This window comes from Neodiprion fabricii, chromosome 5, assembly GCF_021155785.1.
Source record: "Neodiprion fabricii isolate iyNeoFabr1 chromosome 5, iyNeoFabr1.1, whole genome shotgun sequence".
In the NCBI taxonomy this organism is placed as follows: domain Eukaryota; kingdom Metazoa; phylum Arthropoda; class Insecta; order Hymenoptera; family Diprionidae; genus Neodiprion; species Neodiprion fabricii.
In genome coordinates, this window is record NC_060243.1 from 26,312,727 (window position 1) to 26,332,196 (window position 19,470).

The 19,470-nt window shown below is 37.8% G+C and overlaps 3 protein-coding genes across 3 annotated transcripts; all 3 read right to left on the bottom strand.

Moving 5' to 3' along the window:
- Positions 1 to 477: 477 nt before the first annotated feature.
- LOC124182538 (lysosomal aspartic protease-like) lies at positions 478 to 5,194 on the bottom strand. The gene is made up of 8 exons (XM_046569963.1): positions 4,963 to 5,194; positions 3,426 to 3,670; positions 2,918 to 3,036; positions 2,582 to 2,781; positions 2,293 to 2,415; positions 1,502 to 1,649; positions 1,213 to 1,305; positions 478 to 915 (listed from the first exon to the last, which is right to left on the bottom strand). Exons 1-8 carry the CDS (start codon positions 5,022 to 5,024, stop codon positions 754 to 756), a joined length of 1,152 nt encoding a protein of 383 aa, XP_046425919.1. The 5' UTR covers positions 5,025 to 5,194; the 3' UTR covers positions 478 to 753.
- A 220-nt stretch (positions 5,195 to 5,414) lies between these two features.
- Positions 5,415 to 8,767, bottom strand: LOC124182536 (cathepsin D-like). Its single transcript, XM_046569962.1, has 9 exons — positions 8,446 to 8,767; positions 8,205 to 8,331; positions 7,795 to 7,918; positions 7,457 to 7,575; positions 7,101 to 7,300; positions 6,726 to 6,851; positions 6,391 to 6,565; positions 6,157 to 6,249; positions 5,415 to 5,919 (listed from the first exon to the last, which is right to left on the bottom strand). The coding sequence occupies exons 1-9, from the start codon at positions 8,517 to 8,519 to the stop codon at positions 5,770 to 5,772; spliced, it is 1,188 nt and encodes a 395-aa protein (XP_046425918.1). The 5' UTR covers positions 8,520 to 8,767; the 3' UTR covers positions 5,415 to 5,769.
- An 876-nt stretch (positions 8,768 to 9,643) lies between these two features.
- On the bottom strand, positions 9,644 to 17,698 carry LOC124182540. Its single transcript, XM_046569965.1, has 3 exons — positions 17,502 to 17,698; positions 13,217 to 13,413; positions 9,644 to 12,874 (listed from the first exon to the last, which is right to left on the bottom strand). Exons 1-3 carry the CDS (start codon positions 17,528 to 17,530, stop codon positions 12,711 to 12,713), a joined length of 390 nt encoding a protein of 129 aa, XP_046425921.1. The 5' UTR covers positions 17,531 to 17,698; the 3' UTR covers positions 9,644 to 12,710.
- Between the last annotated feature and the right edge of the window lie 1,772 nt (positions 17,699 to 19,470).

Sequence of the window (19,470 nt, forward strand, 5' to 3'; positions counted from 1 at the left end):
AAATAACCCTCGTTGTTCCAAATTGTTACACACCAATCCATTTACACGCCAAATTCGGTCTATTAGCTAATGCGTGAACGGTAGTGTAAAAGAAAATTCCAACAGCCAAAGCAGGTGTCATTTATTTATAAAGCATTCCGGAGCTGCTACTTGAACGCCTATACTTCACAATTTTTGTTTATGAAACAATTTAATTTATTAGTCATTAAAAAATCAGCTTATTTGTAATTACAATGCCAGTGGAGTCGTTAAAAATATACTTCACGCGTGAGATTAATGCACTTTGTCGTGTTTTGAAAAACTAAATTCCCTAAAGATTTTTCTTGTTTGGCGTGTTCTTAACTAAAGTTCTACATTTTAACACAATTTTTTTTTCATTTTTTGTTGACACTACATTTAAACTATTGAACTTCGAACATAAAACTCAAAATCAAAAAACTGTGTAATACGTATTTTAGGTAAGTATTGTATACATAATTATATTGTACAACTATTCAGCAGAAGATTTTAATAATGATAGCATTTAATTGTTAATACACAGGTATTACAATGCGTTGATCATATTTACAGCGTCGGCAGCTATTGCTATGGCGGCTCTGCATATTTAGATGGTATCAAAGTTCACTACTTGTACACAATAAGTTCATTATGTATAAAATAAACGCGTAGGGCGTATCACTGCAGTCACAGTATTACTGTCAGTGTAGGGTATTATGTATAATTTTACTTTCATCTATTTAGTCGTTTACTCGTTTATTTGGTGATAGCGAAACCAATGCGGTTGTTTCCCATATCGAACTCTGTGTAGTAACGTCCAATGAAAACATCTCCCAATATCCATAGCGGCCCATTCGGCGGTGGAATATCAATGCCCATAAATCCGCTAAGACAAATAGTTTTGCCGAATTGACTCACCTGAAAAAATGACAGCAATTATATTAATAATATTAATTAATCGAACGAACTATAAACAGATTAGTTATTTTCTTTCATAGTAACCGAATATACCACGTCGAAACAATTTTTGCTATCTGAAATCTCGAAGGTGTATAGTTCATTATAATGTGATACTTGTAATGAAAAAAGAAAACTATGAGCAGATTTCAATTTTCACACTCTTCTTAAAACTATACACGAAGTTTTGTATCAAATAAAGAAGAAAGAAAGCTTGGATTATAAAACTTGATGTTTTATGGCAAACAAAGTCATTACCTTCAGAATGTAGTCTTCACCTTTCAGGGTGAACGTTTTTTGTCCCAAGACAAACCCAATTGTTGGGAGACTCGATATCAGCTTGCAATCGACCTAAACACACGAGAATTCGGCATTGAAAGAAAAAGAACGTATCTTCGATTTGCATAGGCCGAAGACAAAGAACATTTTTGATATCATGAAAGCAACAAATTCTTTTTTTTTTTTTTTCCAGGTATGAAAATTAATTTAATTAGGTTATTCTTTACGATTGTTTAATATTTTGGTAAAGAGTAGAGAAATAGAATACCATAGCTTCCCCAGCTACGAGTGGAGTTGCACCAATAGCCTTGTTTATAGCTTCAACCTCTTCAACAGGTCCAGCGATCAAAGAAGTTCCCGTATCCGCGATCGCCTCACACCCGTTTTTGCAGAATACTTTATCTCCTACTTTGACTCTAGAAACATATGTTTGAAGGTTGGATTACAAAAAAAAAAAAAAGTTTTATGAATGAATAAAATAAATGCAGACGTTCCGTTAACGGCATCACTTGAGGTAAATGATTTAACGATTCACTTTAGTATGCAATAAACAAACTCAAATTGATCGCGATTGTTACAATTCTAAAATATCAAGAAAAATGAGGAAGTTTTTCAATCTACTAGAAAATTAGTGAAGTTTACATAACGTATTCACGAAGATATTTCGCCCGATGCGAATCAATATCAATGTTTCAAGAATACTGATATTACTTTGTCCCGTCTTCATTTAATTGCAATACACATCATCGTTTAAAATAGATGTTTCGCAACAAGTGTGGGTAATTTATTGCGTGACTAGGAAAAATTTTTCACTTCAACACTCTGTAAAATACAGGTTTTGATAACGTAGATAATCTGGAACAACCCTGAAAGCATTGACTAAAGATACGTAAACGAGGGGTAAAGACAAAATTGTTATTCTGATTATTGAGATCCCATAAGAACGCCGGTAATGAGGTGAACCTTGCAGTGCTTGCATGCCTACTGTCAGTCAACGATGAAAGTAGACCCTAAAAAGAAACATTACGCGATCGTGCGTGATTTTTAATTAGTACGTACTTGTCCATTTTGAATTGCCAGTAGGCTTGACGGTCGACTGGAACGTACGTGAAATCACCAGTATAATGTTCGGGATCGGAACCGCCAAGAATCAATTCGCCACCAAGCTTCTGTGAAGCATCCCTACGGAAAAAAAAATTCAATGAATGCACAGATTGAAGAACAAATAAGATAATAATATGAGGTTTTATGGATCGGATTACTCGAATTTGGGGGGAAAAACGTGAAATACAATATTTTCGGTAGGCATAAGTGAATAAAATCTACTCAACTGTAGACATAGGCATACCTGTTCAAGTAGAAGCTGAAAACTGGTTGAGATATGAGACCCTGGTTCAGCATGTTGTTGAAAACTGGCGTCACTCCGTCGACTGAGATTCTTGGGTATGCCATTCCTAAAATTCCATCAAATTTGGCCGCCACAAATGCGAGCCCAGGCTCACTCATAGCTTCGGCAAACGTTTGTTTCTGAACGTCAACATTTCCGAACTGAAATATATTGAAAAATTCACGAGAAAAATTAATTCTTGAGGATAAGATATAGCAATACAAACTAAAAACAGACCACTGTATGGAAAAGGAAATGATAGACAATGATAATAGATAATATGTGTTGAATACTCACTGATACCACATCGGTGGATAAAAATCCGGAGAGACTCCCTGATCCGTAGCGAATTTCAAATTTGGTACCATTTGCCTGGTAGGTAGTTGATTTTTTGCTATCGTACTTGTTGTGAAGCACTGTAATTTGGCAAGTAAACAAATAAACAATGATGAAGATTCATTACGTGGTATTGAACGTAACTGATTGTGAAACAGATTAATCTTTAGAAATGATATCAGCCAATTTTTTTTATAAACTTATGAATATCATTGGTATTGCGCGGATTTAATTTCTGAATAAAGTTGTCGGCGTAAATCTGATAAGATCATTTGATCAGATTGCAAGATTTAAATAAGCGGCGATGACTTGTAAGAACTAAAGTCAGTTCTATTTAATTGGCAGGTGGTCAAGTAAATATTTATGATATATATAAATACACGCTAATACCTTCAACTTTAGCTTGGCAATATTGTCATTATTTATTATTTGTTTACAAGATGCAAATGAAGAGCGTACGCATACTTACAGCAAGCTATGTTTGTGTAGTGGCATTTTTTGGAGGGCACCCAGAGGTTGGATGAGCCAGTGTCAAATACGACACTGAACTGTTGGGGTGGGTTGCCAATCGTTATATAGCCGTAATATTGCGCATCCAAGTAATTCGACAGAGGTTCAGGAGTGGGACCACCGTACCGTAAACGGATTTGCTGCACTTCAGTACCAACAGATTGAAGCTTCCTTCTAGCACTTTGTGCTTTGTAGAGAGGAACTCTGTTGAATGAGCAAAAATTATACAGTGGAAAATGACCATTCAAAACTGATTTTCGAACAAATTTCGGCTTCTGCATTTGTTCTTAATTCACGAAAAAAAAAATTGAGAAGATTGTTTTTTGGTTAAAAATTATGCAAATATTGAGGTCAGGAAACTTTGTGGAAATTTTAGTGCTTTTATTTTATTATATTGATTTGGAATAGAGTCAAAGATTCAATAAACAACGTCGTTTATAAATAAATATTACTGTTGTGAAGTATTATCATTTCTGCTCAGCAAGGAGGTCTGTAATTATCTAACTTATACGATACAGTTTCCACAGAAGTGAAAAATGAAACATAAGTAATAGATAACAGGAGAGAAAGCGAGGTGCAACCTCTAGAGGTCAATCTAAGTAAAGCATACATTCTATATGTATACGACGGCTGATAATATTGAGCAAACAAAATTCCAGAGGATAGTTACATCTACTCAAACGTGGACAGCTGATTTAAAAATCAGGCTAAGTCAGTATTCGTATTAACAATATATGTATCTCTGTACGTATAAATATAATGTATCCATTTGTAAATCACGTTGGACAAGCACGATTATTAATGGGAAATAGAAAACTCAATGACAGATTCACGTTACATTTATTTCAGTAGTTTTCGAGCCTATATCTTAAAATAAATTGAAGTTTGGTTTAAAGGAAAGACGTTTTTTTGATGGGACGATCCAATCATAATAAATAGTTAATGTACACGCAGTGCATGAGATTCGTATTATTCGAACACGGGAACAAAGGTTAATTTTTCAATGGGAAAATTGCAGTCTAGAAATGAATCATTTGGTTCGGACGTTTCTTTCTCTTTTTCTCTCTGTGTCAGAAAAGGATGTGCTCAATCCTTATTCATGCGTTGTTTAAAAGCAACAAGTTTCGATACGAAGCCGATAATCCTCAAAATATGTGCATTTGCATTATTCATATTTTATGACGAGTCAGTTGCACGTGAGTTTTGTAAGTGTGGTTCCCAGTTGCTATAAATTTTCATCTATTAAGTTGTATTCTCGTAGCAGTACTGATATATGTATATCCGCCAGGCGGTGCCAAAAAGCCACAAAGTCAATTGCCTCTGTAGCAGATAAAACCCCGTTAACAATGGACGAGATAGTGAGTAGGAATATTATATTGCGAAAATACAAATATAGCAGGATACGTAATAAAGGTGAAATTGACCTGAAATATCTTTCTAACGGCCATAGATTATTCCCGTTACTTATTTTCAATGATATTCTAATATTGCTTTACCTGACTAGATCTCCGCTGACAAGGGCAACTGCCGCAGCCACCCATAAAATAATTCGCCACATATCGGCGCCGTTGATGTTGAAAAACGTTGATTCGACTTCACCGTGGACTTGTGGAACAGTGGATCAATTCGCGTACGCGGGAGACAAAGTCTCGGTTTAATATGTGCGTAAAACTTGGACGAACAGTAGATGTCGGCGTCAAAACGATGATGACAAATAATATTGAAGATCGGTTGTTTCCGCTCCCTCCCGACTCCCGACCCCTGATTCTGACGTCGATATCGCAACAGTGCCGACAATCGAGAATTCACCGTCTCGATTCTTTTCGAGGCAATCACTCGATGTTCCGCATCGTTCGATATAAGCGAGTCGATTGCACAGAGCGATAGATCGTAGCTTTGGAGGGAAATTTAAAGTTTGCATTGCTGATCTTCGCCTTTGATACGTGACACAGCGTAATGCAGATGTTTCACACGGGTAAATTTTATTATTTTTCGACCGTAGGTATACATACATTATTTGAGAAAAATTAAAATTTGTATAAACATTATAAAAGGAACTTATGCGCGATTATATTTATATAAACGTACGTTGACGGAAAAATATAAAGACTGTCAACCCTGGGATAACTTTCGTTGCCAGTATTCGACGGGTAAGTGAGGCTGGAGCCATAAGAAGCCTAGTTAGCGATTTGGTAATTTCTTTGTCCGCGGGAGCTGTTTAACACGCAATCCCATACGACATATAAAACCCCATTAGGTTCACAGTCTTTGAGAGTCTTCAGTCAACTATACATATTATGTCTTTAGAATTTAGTTCTTCCGATTGTCACTTGACCGTGATCGAAATTGTACTCTGTATAAAATTCCATTAAAAATGCTCCGCCTAGTTGCCAAAACTTCTCATCGCTCGGTACAAATGGTGATAGGCATATTTCCAAACTTTCGTATGTTAGCTGGAAAGTCACAATCAAAATTATTAAAATAAGATGGTTCCATTCAAAAACTTCGTTTGGTATTTCTCATAGTGAAATAAGTAATAATACAAACACCAACCTTTTCACAGTTTTCCTTTTCTAGATGTCATATACTAATGAAGCTCATACAGTCATTTTTCGTTTTTTAAGTACTTACTGACCGGTATAGGTGTGAAAATCAAAAAAAAATCTCATAAAGTTATAGCGTATACTCACATGTTGAACGTAGTACTTTGAATTGATGGTGAAGTTCTTTTCAGCTATTACGAAGTTGATCGGTGGTAATTTTGCAAATTCCCTGCAGTTCACCTGATGCAGTGTAGGTGATACAGCACGCAAAAAATAAATCACATTCATTAAATTTTTATGACACAAACTTAGCTGTCACTTATTTATAGGAGTCTAGAAATCCCTGTACAGTTCGAAAAAATAATATCTACGCCATATTACCATGTATCTGTCCATTTTGAAAATCGCTGGCACGAATGATCTGGCACCTAGCAGGTCGTTTATTAACTGAATTTCGTCCCTTGGCCCGACTATTGTGTTTGTGCTACTATCCAAAAGGGCTTCACAGCCATCCTTGCAAAATGGATGAGACTTATTCCTAACATCTATAACCATTCTGCAAGAATCAAAACGAACCTTGTTATCGTTTTTGTCCATTTATATTATGTATTCTCGAAATAAGCAAGAAGAAACTTATTACCATTCAGATGGAAAGTGAAAAGTGAAATATTAATTGATGAATTAACTTTGAAAGATCTGCTGTGCGCTAAATTCACCTGTCCATTTTGATCTTCCAGTAAAGTTTCCCTATCACGGGAACTGTAACCAGTGTTGACTCGTTAACATGCTTTCTATCTGGTGCTCCCAATACCAGACGACCAGCTCTTTCTGTGGTCGCATCCCTGAAATTGTGTGTAATTTTATTTATTTATTTTTTTACTACTAGTACAATAATGGTTATTTTGGAGTATTTTAACACCGAAATATTCTCCATTGCAATTCAATAAAATTATTTGCGAGAGTGGGAAATAGCTCATTATTGTCCGAGCCTACAAACACATAAAATTGATAGTCGTGTATAGAGACGTTTGAATTGCAAAATTCAGAAACGTATTTATTTCCTGTAGAATAATGTAATACGTGAAATTCACCTGTTGAAGTAGAATGAAAACATTGGCTTATTGATAAGCTTCTGTTTCAGCATGTTTGTGAAAAAAGATGGAGCCTTGATGTGTCTCAGGTCTGGAAAACCAAGACCTATAATTCCATCAGCTTTGCTAAGTCCATAAGGAATCCAAGGGATGTGCGTCATCTCGATGAAACTTTGATTCTCTATTGTTAAATGATCGAGCTAGTAATTTGAATTGAAAAAGAGCTGAGTTAATAAGATTAATCACTTCATTAGATGGGTGAAAGTGCGAATTGCTCTGGTTGACAAGATATAAGGAATTATTAATTTTCGCGCACAAAATTTATACGAAAAGGAATAATATAAGACAGTTCTTACTCTGAATTTATCCCGGGAAACAAAACCTTGGAGATCGTTTGCTGTGTCTCCAGTTGAAAAGATGGTTCCATCTTCTTGATAAGATGAGGATCTACTGCTGTCATATCTCGTATGCGTCACTGTATTAAACCAAACGTTAATTGATGAAGAAAGATCTTGAATCTTATGTAACAAGAAACATTAATGTAAAGCATATAGTTTGAATATTTTTTATGCAACGTGTTAATCAAATCGTTATAAATACAATTTAATATTGATTTATAACTAAAGTTTTGTACGTGGTTAAGAAGGAATGCTTAATAGAAATTGTTCCTGCTAGAACCATATTCAATTCTTACTGCAGGCTATTTCAAATAATCCACAATGCGCAGAGGGTATCCAGGTGTCTCCCCACATAGTGTTGAATACCATTTTGAAATTCTTGGCCGGACTTCCAATGCGAATTATTCCGAAATATTCTGCCTATAATATAACGTGATCAACATAGGAACAAAAAGACACTCGATACCTGGTATCAGTGTGCGTTTTTAGAATCGTATGATACATGTGAAATAAAACTACAAGTCGATGTATGTTAGTCTGTTTACTGCATTGCTTTCACTCTTGAGATAACAAGTATTGAAATTTATCTAAGATGTTTAGTTTCACAATGATATGTTGGATAAAAAATGTAAGAGACAGTATGTGTGTGAAATTTTATTCTAATCACTTGATTGGCCTAAGTGTAATTTTTAATGGGTCCACTTACATCCATAAATTTTTGCAGAGGGATCGTATCGTTGTGCCATACTGGATTTGGCTTAGTTTCACTTGCTTTGATACTTTTTCCACGTGTTTCATCACCGACAATTAAACGTTGCCTGTATATCGGTATGCTGCAATAATTTTATCGTTTTAACTGTTTTGAATTCGATTCGTTCCAGAAAGAATTGAATCTAAGAACTCAACAAGAATCATGATATTAGACAATAGTACATATTTTAACTTACTCAAGAGTCGCAGCGATGCACAGACTGATTAATACTGCGGTAATCGCGGCACAGAAACAGATATTTCTGGCCATTGTTCGCCTTGGTTCGAATGCCAAAATTCGTGCTCTCCACTTTGGAATTAATAGCGATTAAACAAATATTTTGATACGGTTCACGCGACTATTGTACCAATCAACATTCGTCGAATAAGGACGGTTATTATTACTGTTAATTTCGCACAAAGAATTATTCGTGTTTGCACCAGCAGCGGCAGATCCGACCTGATCGTAATTCCAGATAGAAATAAAATGCGTATTGAGGAATGATGCCGGACCGTCACGTAAGTGACTCAAGCGGGGAATCCCGGATAACGCGGTTTTACTTGTTTATCATCTTAGGGAACCCCGGATTGAGACCATTCCCACCATTCCTTATGTCGTTGACTGAAGACCGTTAAAAGAAGGTTCCCTAGTCGAGTTTCGTGGGCCGTATAAAATAGCATGTTAAACAGCTCCCACGGATAAAGAAGTTACCGGATCGCTAACACAGCTTCTTTTAACGAAAATTTATTTAGGTTGCTGCTTATCTTCGGGGTTACAGTTTGTCAATTCTCCGTCAACGTTCGTATCTTACGGAAATCGCGTTCCTGCCGTTCAATTCCCACCACAGACGGGTACGGCAATGACGATTAAACACGTCCATCAATTATGCCCAATAAAATCGTTCAACAGAGGTCAGGCTTTTAATTTTTTGCATCAAACTGCGGATAAGAATTGGAAATCAGCACGATAAGCTGTTAATCTTTTAAATAATACAATCCTGGAACTGTAATTTTCTGCTACTTTGCTATCAGGTGGCGTATTTCGGTACGTAAAATTCTTAACGACCGCGAATTTTCAATCGAAATTTTAGACGTGCTTAGAAGTAAAGAATGCTTGAATTAAAACGAACATTTTTATTGCCATACTAGAGAATCTGTTTAGTTTTGTCTGCAATATATTGTTGAACACATATTGAATTACACAAATATATATATATATTTATATATATACATACATATATATATATAGTAGTAGTAGTAATAATAATAATAATAATATTATCCTGTACATGTACATCTTTTTTTTTCTTTTTTGTTTGTTAGGTCAATAATATCTTTATTATTATTATTGTTATCTTCTAAACGTTAGTTAAGATATATTAGAATTATTAGATCATATCGTCGTTTGATTCTACGTATTGTATTTATTTTATAAAATCCACCTGTTTCAATATACATATAATTTTGTTGTTTTTTTTTTTTGTTCCTTTTTCATATTTTTTGTATCATGCATTTCCTAGGTTTCCTTTTGTTATTATTTTGGCTTCTTTCTTTCTTTTTGTACGATAATTATCTAGTCTTTTTGCCGGCTCGAAAATGAGACATCATTGGAAGGAAAAAAATCTGGAGATAAGCAGTAAGAGTTGGGTTGTTTACAGGTTTGATGCGATTATTATTATTATTACCTTGTTTGTTAGATTTGTTTTCGCACTTTGCTTTCGGATATTGTCAAAAAACTGTGGCAATATTTTTTTTCAATTCTTTACAGGTCCCCGTGTAGTGATATAAATTTGCAAGGGTTGGGAGAGAGATTTCGGCAAATGTATTAATCTGGTTGTATCACTTTGCGATTTACTGGTTTTTTCTTGTTCTTTCTTTTTCACGTTATCCTAGTGTTTCAAAACAACGAAAATTTTCTAAGTCGACACAGATAGACACGTTCTACTACTTTAGAAATTAAATTTATAATATATTAATTGTTTGCGCAGCAACAGCTGTCTGCAAAACGTGATATTATTCGTCTATTAACTACCGTTAAAATATTATTCAATATAATACGTTTAAAATAATATAAATGCATCCGTCGCACCTATTGAGACTGAAAAGTCATACAGGTGTAATATGCGGTAGTTTTTTATGCAATGTTTGTTATGCAATATTTTTTACTTCTCTTTTTTTAAATGCAACCGGTATAAATGTAATTTTTTACAAGCCAATATAAGTATTACAACTCATCGAGCAGCTCGCGGTATGAAATTTGATGAACGCTGGTTTCGGAAAAAATAGAAGAAAAAAGAAACAACTTCGACACGCGCATTCTAAAAATTAGATAATGATTATTCTTCTTTTGCGTTAAATATACATACATTATTATTATCGTCGATAAAATAGATTGATGTCTAATAATTTTGCTCTTGCTCGTCTCTTCATGTACAATATTATGAGAATAACAAACGTAATGATAAGAGTAGTAATAATTATAATCATGCAAGTTACCTTTTATACTAGACTACCAAATACTGAGATTATGTTGCATCTTTTTTTTTAGTGTTGCGGCCGTATATATGGTATATAAATGAATTTGCCGAAAAGTAATACACTGCAAATAATACCGTTCAATACAAAAATTTTGTTACTGCTGTAGAATGAGCGACCGATACTCGAGCAAACAAATAACCCGATGTATAATTTTCAGCTTGCAATATGTAGCTGAATTTTTTGAAATATTTCCATCCTTTTTTACCTTCACATATTTGATTCAATTTGCACGGCATACTGACACCTGGTTTTACAAACCTGGTTTGACATTTCTCCTGTCACGCATTCAATGGTAAAAAAAAAGACCTGAACAAAATGTTTACGGCGGCAGGTGTACAGAGAAAGAAAAAAAACATAAAATTAACTGAAATGCGATGGTTGATTTTGAAACGTGACTTTGGCAAAGAAGGAGAAAGACGGAAGACGAAATTCTAAAGCATAGAATGGAGATTGTGATTTTTAGCGCACAGCATGTTTCGTTAAATCTAATTTATCGTCGCAGGAATGTAATAGATTTCACAAACGAAAATAGAATTAATTCTCTTCTCGCGAAGAAATTAGCGCTATGTGATATGGACGTGTGTAATATAATACGGGGTAAGGATGGTATTCACCTCGAAGAATAAAAGAAATTCTCGTGTAAAAGTTTATTAATTAAAGAGGAAGAGATGTCTACAGATTGTTTTGCGACATAAAAAATCGTAGTTAGACACGCTTCTGAAAAATGTCTTAGAAAGCGCGACATACGCGTGTCGAAAATTTCAGTTTTCGAGCAACGCGTGGCGTTTCGGAAATGATTCTTAGTTCGTCGCAAACTTAAAAAACGCATACCACAGAACATCGTAGGAGTCTTGGAACACGATTTTCAAAACGACATCATTTGAAAATCATTTTTCAGACCGCCTCGGGTTTAGAACGTCGTTTTTTTTCTTCCACAAACCGCGATTTTTACTATACACAAAATAACCCATACACGTATTTCAACTTCGATGACTTGTTCACTTTATATTTTCTCTGACCATTGACCGACTTTCCAGTTTTCGATTCTCTGAGATAATTAAGTAATATGAAATAGAAAAAAGAAAAATCTCGGGAAAAAAACACATGCATTCAAGCGTCAGATAACGGAATTTTCCCTTTGCAGAGTGATACTCTTCACGTCGTTCATCGGTAATTTACAATCTAATACCACGACGACACAGGTTGTACAAAAAAAAATAAAAACGAAAGAGCGGTGAGGAAATCGTGGTAGAATCGGCATGGGTCAGGAATAGTTGAATATCTGATAATGAAAGTGAGTGTTAAAGCCACACACAGAAGATCGCTCAACTGTCAGTTTTTGCGCTCTTTCTTTCTCCTTCTCCGTCATAAAGTCGTACGTTATAACGCACATACACACGCTCATCATGTCACTCGGCACGAATATATAATATAACGCAATTTAAAATAATTATAATCATAATAATAAAGGTAGTAGTAGTAGTAATAGTAATAATAGTAGTAATAATAATAATAATAATAATGCAGTACATATATCTCAATCAGTTAAATCAGAACGAGTTTTTCGTTGTTTTTTTTTTCCATTTTTAAGTTTTACGACACGATTCATGGTAAAAACAAGTGGTAGAGGTACACGTTTACTCTCCTATCTTTCCTTTAGCGGTTCTTTTCAATAACCTTATTTTATTTAATTTACTTAATTTTTTTTCATTATGTTCATTCTTTTTTGTTACTTGTGTACGTTCTTGTTAAACATATATATATATATATTTCTGGTGCTTGTTTTTCTTCTTCCTGTCCTGTCGAGTGAACTGTTGGTTGGGTATTATTATTATTATATTACTTTTAGTTTAAAGGGTTGGTTTTGTATTTCTCCTTGTTTTTCTTTTGTAAGTTTATATCGGGGGGAGGGTGAGGTTCAAAATTAAGCAGCCGCCTCCGCTTCTCCGCCGTTGTTTTCCGCCTCTGGACTTTTATCCTCCAGTTTCGCCTTCTTCTCAGGGCTCCCGTCTTCCGCCGGTGATCCGTCGACTACGTCTGCGGACACCGTCGATTTCCTCTTTATGCAGCAGGCATCCACGGGCGCATCTGAAAATAATTGAACGTAATTTTATTGTGTGTACATAATAGAATGGTGCTCAATATCGTACAGAAAAAGAATAAATTCATTTCCTATAAATTGCATTTGTTATACATATAGTCATCCTTATAAAATGTTCTTGAATATTTCACAGATACCTTTTTCCCGTATAATGCCATGGGTGAAACACATACCTATATGTATACACTTACTATTTGAACAGCTGAATTGAATGTTTCTTTTTCTATCAATCCTCCCTACATCCATCATCATGGTACGAGTTAGTTAAAAATAAACATCTTTAAGTTTCAAATTGAAAAACGTGAAAAATTGTATGTAAAAAAAATCACCTGTGGAATCACCGTTCTCCGTTGATTCGGGCTCCTTGCTGTCCTCTGCCTCTTCCTTCTCCTCGTTTGACCCATTTTCTTTTGCCTCCTTGGCCTCGCCGTTTTCGGACGCTTTCGAGTCTTCATCGACGTCCTCTACGACCTTTTTCTCCTCTTCCACAACCTTCTTCTCAGGAGTGGCGACAGTCTTCGTTTCCCTTCGAGTACCGCGAAAAAAATGGAACAGAAAGAGATACGGATCAGTATGGCAGAAACGATTTGATGTACATATATAAAGCTAGGTAGAGGGTTCCGGCGCACATTGAATAGTTGATTTGGTCATTACATCATTATCTCTGAGCCAAAAATCATGTTCAGAATGAAAGAAAATTTATAATGATAGGAATTCTAGGGTACAGAATGCCTTGGTTTGTTTCTTCTTTTTCTTCTCCAGGAGTCTCGGCATTCCCCAATCTCCTGAGGGGAATTGAAAGAGGGATGGACGCGCGATAAAGGAATAATATACGTCGGTCTAGAGAGTTTTTATCACGAAGCTCTGTTGTGAAGGGACAAAGTTACAAGCGTGTATAACGCGAAATGCATACATTCACACATACATACATACATATACACGTGCATGCAACAAGGTAATCGATAGATAAATTCGATAATTGTTATTTTTATGGAAAGGATTGACAACCACTGTCGCGTATAACGGTTAATATTGCGAGATATGTAAAATTCCCGGATTAAACGTAAGAATTAGTGAGAACCTCTGCTCCGCCGGCACCGACTGCCTAGCGACGTAAATATGCAACACACATACGTTCGCACACAGAAAAACATACACACATACCGTTGTCGGTAAAATAATGACCTGACTTATATTATTATGATCGTTATTATTATAAGGAAGTGTATTCACATTGTTTCAGAACCTAAAGCTTCGCTTTTCGTGCCGGTTCTTCGTCTGATTCTCGCATCGCGGGTTTCGAATTTAAATTCATACGCGTTCCCGCTAATCGGAAAGAGATTGCAAGAGTTCGAAGGGGAAAAGATTGAGATTGAAAAAAAAACAACTACGAGCAGATGAATAATTACATCGACGATAATGCCTTACTTAAGATATTTTGACACGCTTATCCAAATACTTTCATGGTCAATTACGCGGCAATGCAACGTAAAAAGAAAAGAAAAAACGCAGACGTTTTTACTCGTTTTTAAATCTATTTTGGGCAACGACGGCGGATAAAATACGGGACCGTTGTTCAATTTGCAAAGCAGTTTTACACGCATGGACGACGAATTTTAACACTCGTGCAGTTCTTTTTTCGTATACCGAGAGTTCTTACTGGATTGAAATAAATATATCCAGCCCCACGGGGCAAAGTAAATAAAATAACGCGCGGTTGTGTGTAGGAAAGCGGAGCGGAAGGATGGGGGGGATCAGCGATTTGTTATCCTTTTTTTAATACCTTGTCGGAAAGTCGTTGGCACGACTAGTAAAATCGCACACTACATTCAAGGATAGGAAAAAAACTGAGGCCAAGTGTTTTCCGATACTTTTGGCGGAGTCTTTACCTGCCGGCAATTTCACCTACCCTTTTACTTAGCTCGTACGCCAACGCTTGCGTAGTAGAGAATTACGCTAGCACAGGCAGACGGTAAACTTCTCACAGATGCTATAAGGACCGGAGAAATAGCAAATGTCTATGTGTACACTGTACGTACATTCGCATACTGTGAAAGACGTGAACGTTAACATTAAACATCGCCGGGGCGACTCGCCACGCGATCATGGCCGTTGCATTGCACGAACTTCAAAATATTATAATTTAACAATCTCTGTTTCGTCTCGTGTTTCTTCTTAACTAGATAATTTTATTGCGCGAAAAGTAAAACTGACAATGCGTGAAACGTTTTTAGACAAATAAGTTAAAAAAAACATATATATATATATATATATATATATATATATATATATATATATATATATATATATATATATATATATATATATATATATATATATATATATATGTAACTATTTTTCAAGCCATCCAAACTCCGTCGGATGAATTGCATTATTTATATGTACGGATAAATTGGATCTCTCCTGTTGGACATGATTAATGGGTATGTTTATTTAGCGAGATGCGACTCTACGGTGTTAAACAATTGAGGTTTTCGAATCTACGATCACATGATACTCGGTTATGCCTGCAGATAATTTGATATTCAAATATCCCCGTTCAATCTTCAATCCAACGAATTTTCCTCAATACCGAATAACTCATTGAAACGGACCGGTACGCCGGCAGTATGCGAACGCGGATTCACAATTCTCTGTCCAACCTGAAATCATCTCAATCGGCTTTCGATGATTCAATAAATCAAAATCGGTTGTGGCTGGAGGGTTCGGACTTTTTTCAATTTACCGGGCTCACGTCAACCCGGCGAGCAATAGCCAACCCATCCAGACCTCCGACATGTACATACTACGATTCATTCATTCGTTTGGTTGATTTATAGCGTGCAGCATATTCGCACACTTGCGCACGCATTCGTACACACAGGGCTGTGTGTAACGTGATTCAAGCAGTTCGGCGAAGAACGCGAATTACGGTAGTCGAACGCGTGGGAAAGAGAACCGGCGAGGATCGCTAAGGGACGGGGAACTCCCGACGTTAGCGCCACGCGGCTAAGCGTCGTTGCGGCGAGCGAGAGAACAACTCGACTCCTCCCGCCCCTTCTAGCCTCGTTCCCCTACCCGTGCCTGTTCCTGGCGCTGCCCCCGGCCGACCCGTGCCGACCGGTGGAACGCGGCAAACGATGGAGAGAAGTTCACGGCACTCACACAGAGATACCTTGCAGCCTACCGGCACACAACAAAGCATAAAACCGCGGCGAAATGCTGTGTAGAGAGGAACGTATAAACCGACGTGCGCCGGTTCGATTCCATCTTCATACCACGGCCGCGGTGTTGTTGAATGGAGAATAAGCAGTAAACGAAAATGAGAGAAAATGAAGCGAAGAAATAGAATTTAGGAAAGAGAATACACGTACAGGGTTATACGTGGGACCATTGTTGTAAACAGTTTGTGGTGGTTCCGTGTACAAAATTGTATTTTTGTATTACGAGCTGGTAACATATTCCGGAAAGGAAGTGACCGTTATCAATAACGTCGTTATGATTATTCGAACACCTATTCAACGTTTAGGGACAATTTATCGCTAGCAGCGCCGCTGTACGATCGACGATTATTTCCAGGTATGGATGTAGCATCGCTATATCTACACCTACAGAATACACACGAAACGCTTTTGAAAGCGACAGCCGACACACGGAGAAGAAACAACGATCGATAGAACGGAGAGCGTCGCGTTCATCGTGTGTGTGTGTTTGTGTATGTATTTGTCATATACAGTGTCGGCATGGGTACATCGTACCCACAGGCACGCTTCATCATACTGTACCACAGCGTATAGTGTAGTAGATGTAAGTAGAGTCTAGGACAGTACAGTCGGTGGCGAAAAGGCGGTTTGTCCGCTTACGCACGCCGTACCGACTACGTGAGAGATGGCGGTGTTAATAAATAAATAAACATAGGCGTATAAAATGTTCGCTGAAGAAGCGCTAACGACACGATCAGTCAACGAGATAGCAAAAAAGTGACTATTCGTCGTGGAATAGTTCTTTTCACCGCTCTCCCTCCCTCCCTTTCTCTCTCTCTCTCTCTCTACCTCTTACTTCCATGGCGTTATTGCAAAAGCATGGTTAACAGAAAGGCGGGAGGTGGACAAACTATAGCGAAGATGGATACGCGTACGAAAGCGCCGCCATTAACACGTGGGAAAGGACCGTAGGTGAAGATATAGCGGGATAATCTTCCCCGAAACAGGTGTATAAATGTAGAAAAAATAAGTTCAATTCGATCCGCGTTCTCCGCTGCGACGTTACCGCGCAAGAGCGGCGTGGGTATTTTTCCCCGCGCTTCACTCCGCCGACTACCTGCAAGCTCTCTCCTGCCTCCCCGCCGCCGATGAGAGAGGGTAGAAAAGAACGGAGGGAAAATGACAAATTGATGTAGAAATTGACGCAAGCGAGGAAAAAATATACAACTAATGTACGAAAGGCGTAAACGGCAATGTTTTGTACGAGGTCTTATATTTTAACGCGAAAAAAGTTGGAAAAAACACACACACACACACACACACCCGACACGCACACAGGGATATACACATACAGGTAACTCGCCGTGTCCACGGTTTCGGATATATCTAGCAATGTGCACAATATACTAACTTGGTATCAACAGCGGCGGTATCGGCCATGATGAGTTTTCCTTTGAAATTTACTTTCAATAAACACAAATCGTCGATAGGTTAAATAAAAGTGTTGCTAGGTCACAAACGCGTCGAAGACACTGAGCGAGCTCCGCTTGCTTGACACACTAGAATCCCGGTCACTCCGCTGCCGCGTACTGACGCGCAAATGGCAGAGAGAGACACGGTCGCGTCCCCCGGCCGGGCGGCCTTCAAACGGCTTCCTTTCCCGCTCGATTCCAGATGGCGCCTCGGCACGCGCTTCTCCCCCCGCGGCGCTGCGGCTCGACCAATGAACGAGCCGCTATCGAGGGATAAGAATTTTGTACTTTTCCGGTTGCATAGGGCCGCGAATCGTTTGAACAACTAATGCCGGCGATATAACGTGCGCGAAATCGAGTATCGAGCCCGTTATTTTATTAAGAATTTATCAAAGGCCGATATTCCCACCGCGCAACTCGCTCGGCAATTGCAATCGCTCGGCGGAAACGGGGTGGGGAATTTCGGAGAGTTCTAGAAGTTTCGCGCACCGCGCTGCCGCTCCTTCCGGTCGGTTGCTTGATTCGTTCGTTCGTTCGTTCTTTCGTTCGTTCGTTCGTTCGTTGGTAGGTAGGTATGCCACGAACTAAAACCAAACGTGCCACGCTGTGCGTGCTATCCTATGCCGTGCCAAGCCAAGGTGTAAGGCACCGCGAGGTCGACGGCTTCCACCCAGGCTTCGCTCCTCCCTATAATGCGATTCTCGTAACTCTTTGTCACGGAATGCTGATCTTTTATGTATCTAATGCACTACGTGTACAACGCCGATGAGAGCTTGTCGTTGTGGTCGTTATTGTTATTATTATCATCATCGTCGTGCCAAGGAGCGTCGTATTATTCACCGCGAAATTTACGTGGCTTGAGTTTACGTGGACCGTGAATCTGACTGGATTTGTAAAGAACATAGTCACCCAGGCGTTGACACCCTGTTTCTATAACCATTTTATAACCGTCCAGGCTGCAGACGATCATTTTAAATATCGAATTCCGGGAACATTTCGAATTCAAAATTTCAGCTTGGATGTTCCGCGCTCGTTCAAACTTGATGCATGGGTCAACAGACGCGTTATATACGGCATACATATAACGTGTTATCGACGTGAAACGAGTGGAAAATTCAAGCTGCGTAAGCTGCGTAACGTACATAAGTCACTATATAGATATGCGTGCGTCGAGCGCACGCGCGAATTCGGCCGGATATAGATCGATACCATTAGGTTATTTTAACGGAAAGAGTACGTAATGAGCGTTAAAACTAATGCTAGGTGTTGCTACTGCTTTTCGAATAAATGGCGTGGCGGGAGGGGGGGGTTATGCTGTAATGCATACGTCAATTGCTTACAAGCACCGAACACAAGAATTGGAGGTGACTAATATTAATTTAGAGAATTTAAAAGATGGAGATTCGAATCATCGTTCCTACCTGAGTCAATCTACAACGCAAGTGCGGTTTTTTCTATGCTTTTTTATTCTTGTTGTATGTCATCTTATTTTATTCGACGCTATGACCGTACCGGCCACTGAATTTTAACTGAAATTGCTCGTTAATTCAAATTTTTCACAATTCGAACACCGTTCTCATGTACGATCGCGTGCAAAGACGTCATCGCAACGCAAAATACCAAACAAAGTAATTCGGTAACAGCCGGTGCAAAAATTATGTGAAATGAGACACAGATTATGCTCCTTAGCTTATGCTCCTTCGTTTTCCTCTCTTGCTTTCTCTTCAAATAATCCGATTCGTTTTTTTATTATTTATATATATTTATAGACGCAGCTGCGTATGCGTACTGTACAGTACCTGCGCATCGAAAAAATTCAAATTCTCACAACAGCTACAAGAAACTTATGCGACCACCATTGACGCTGCAACATTCGTACAGGTTTAATTACAGAACATATTCTTACTT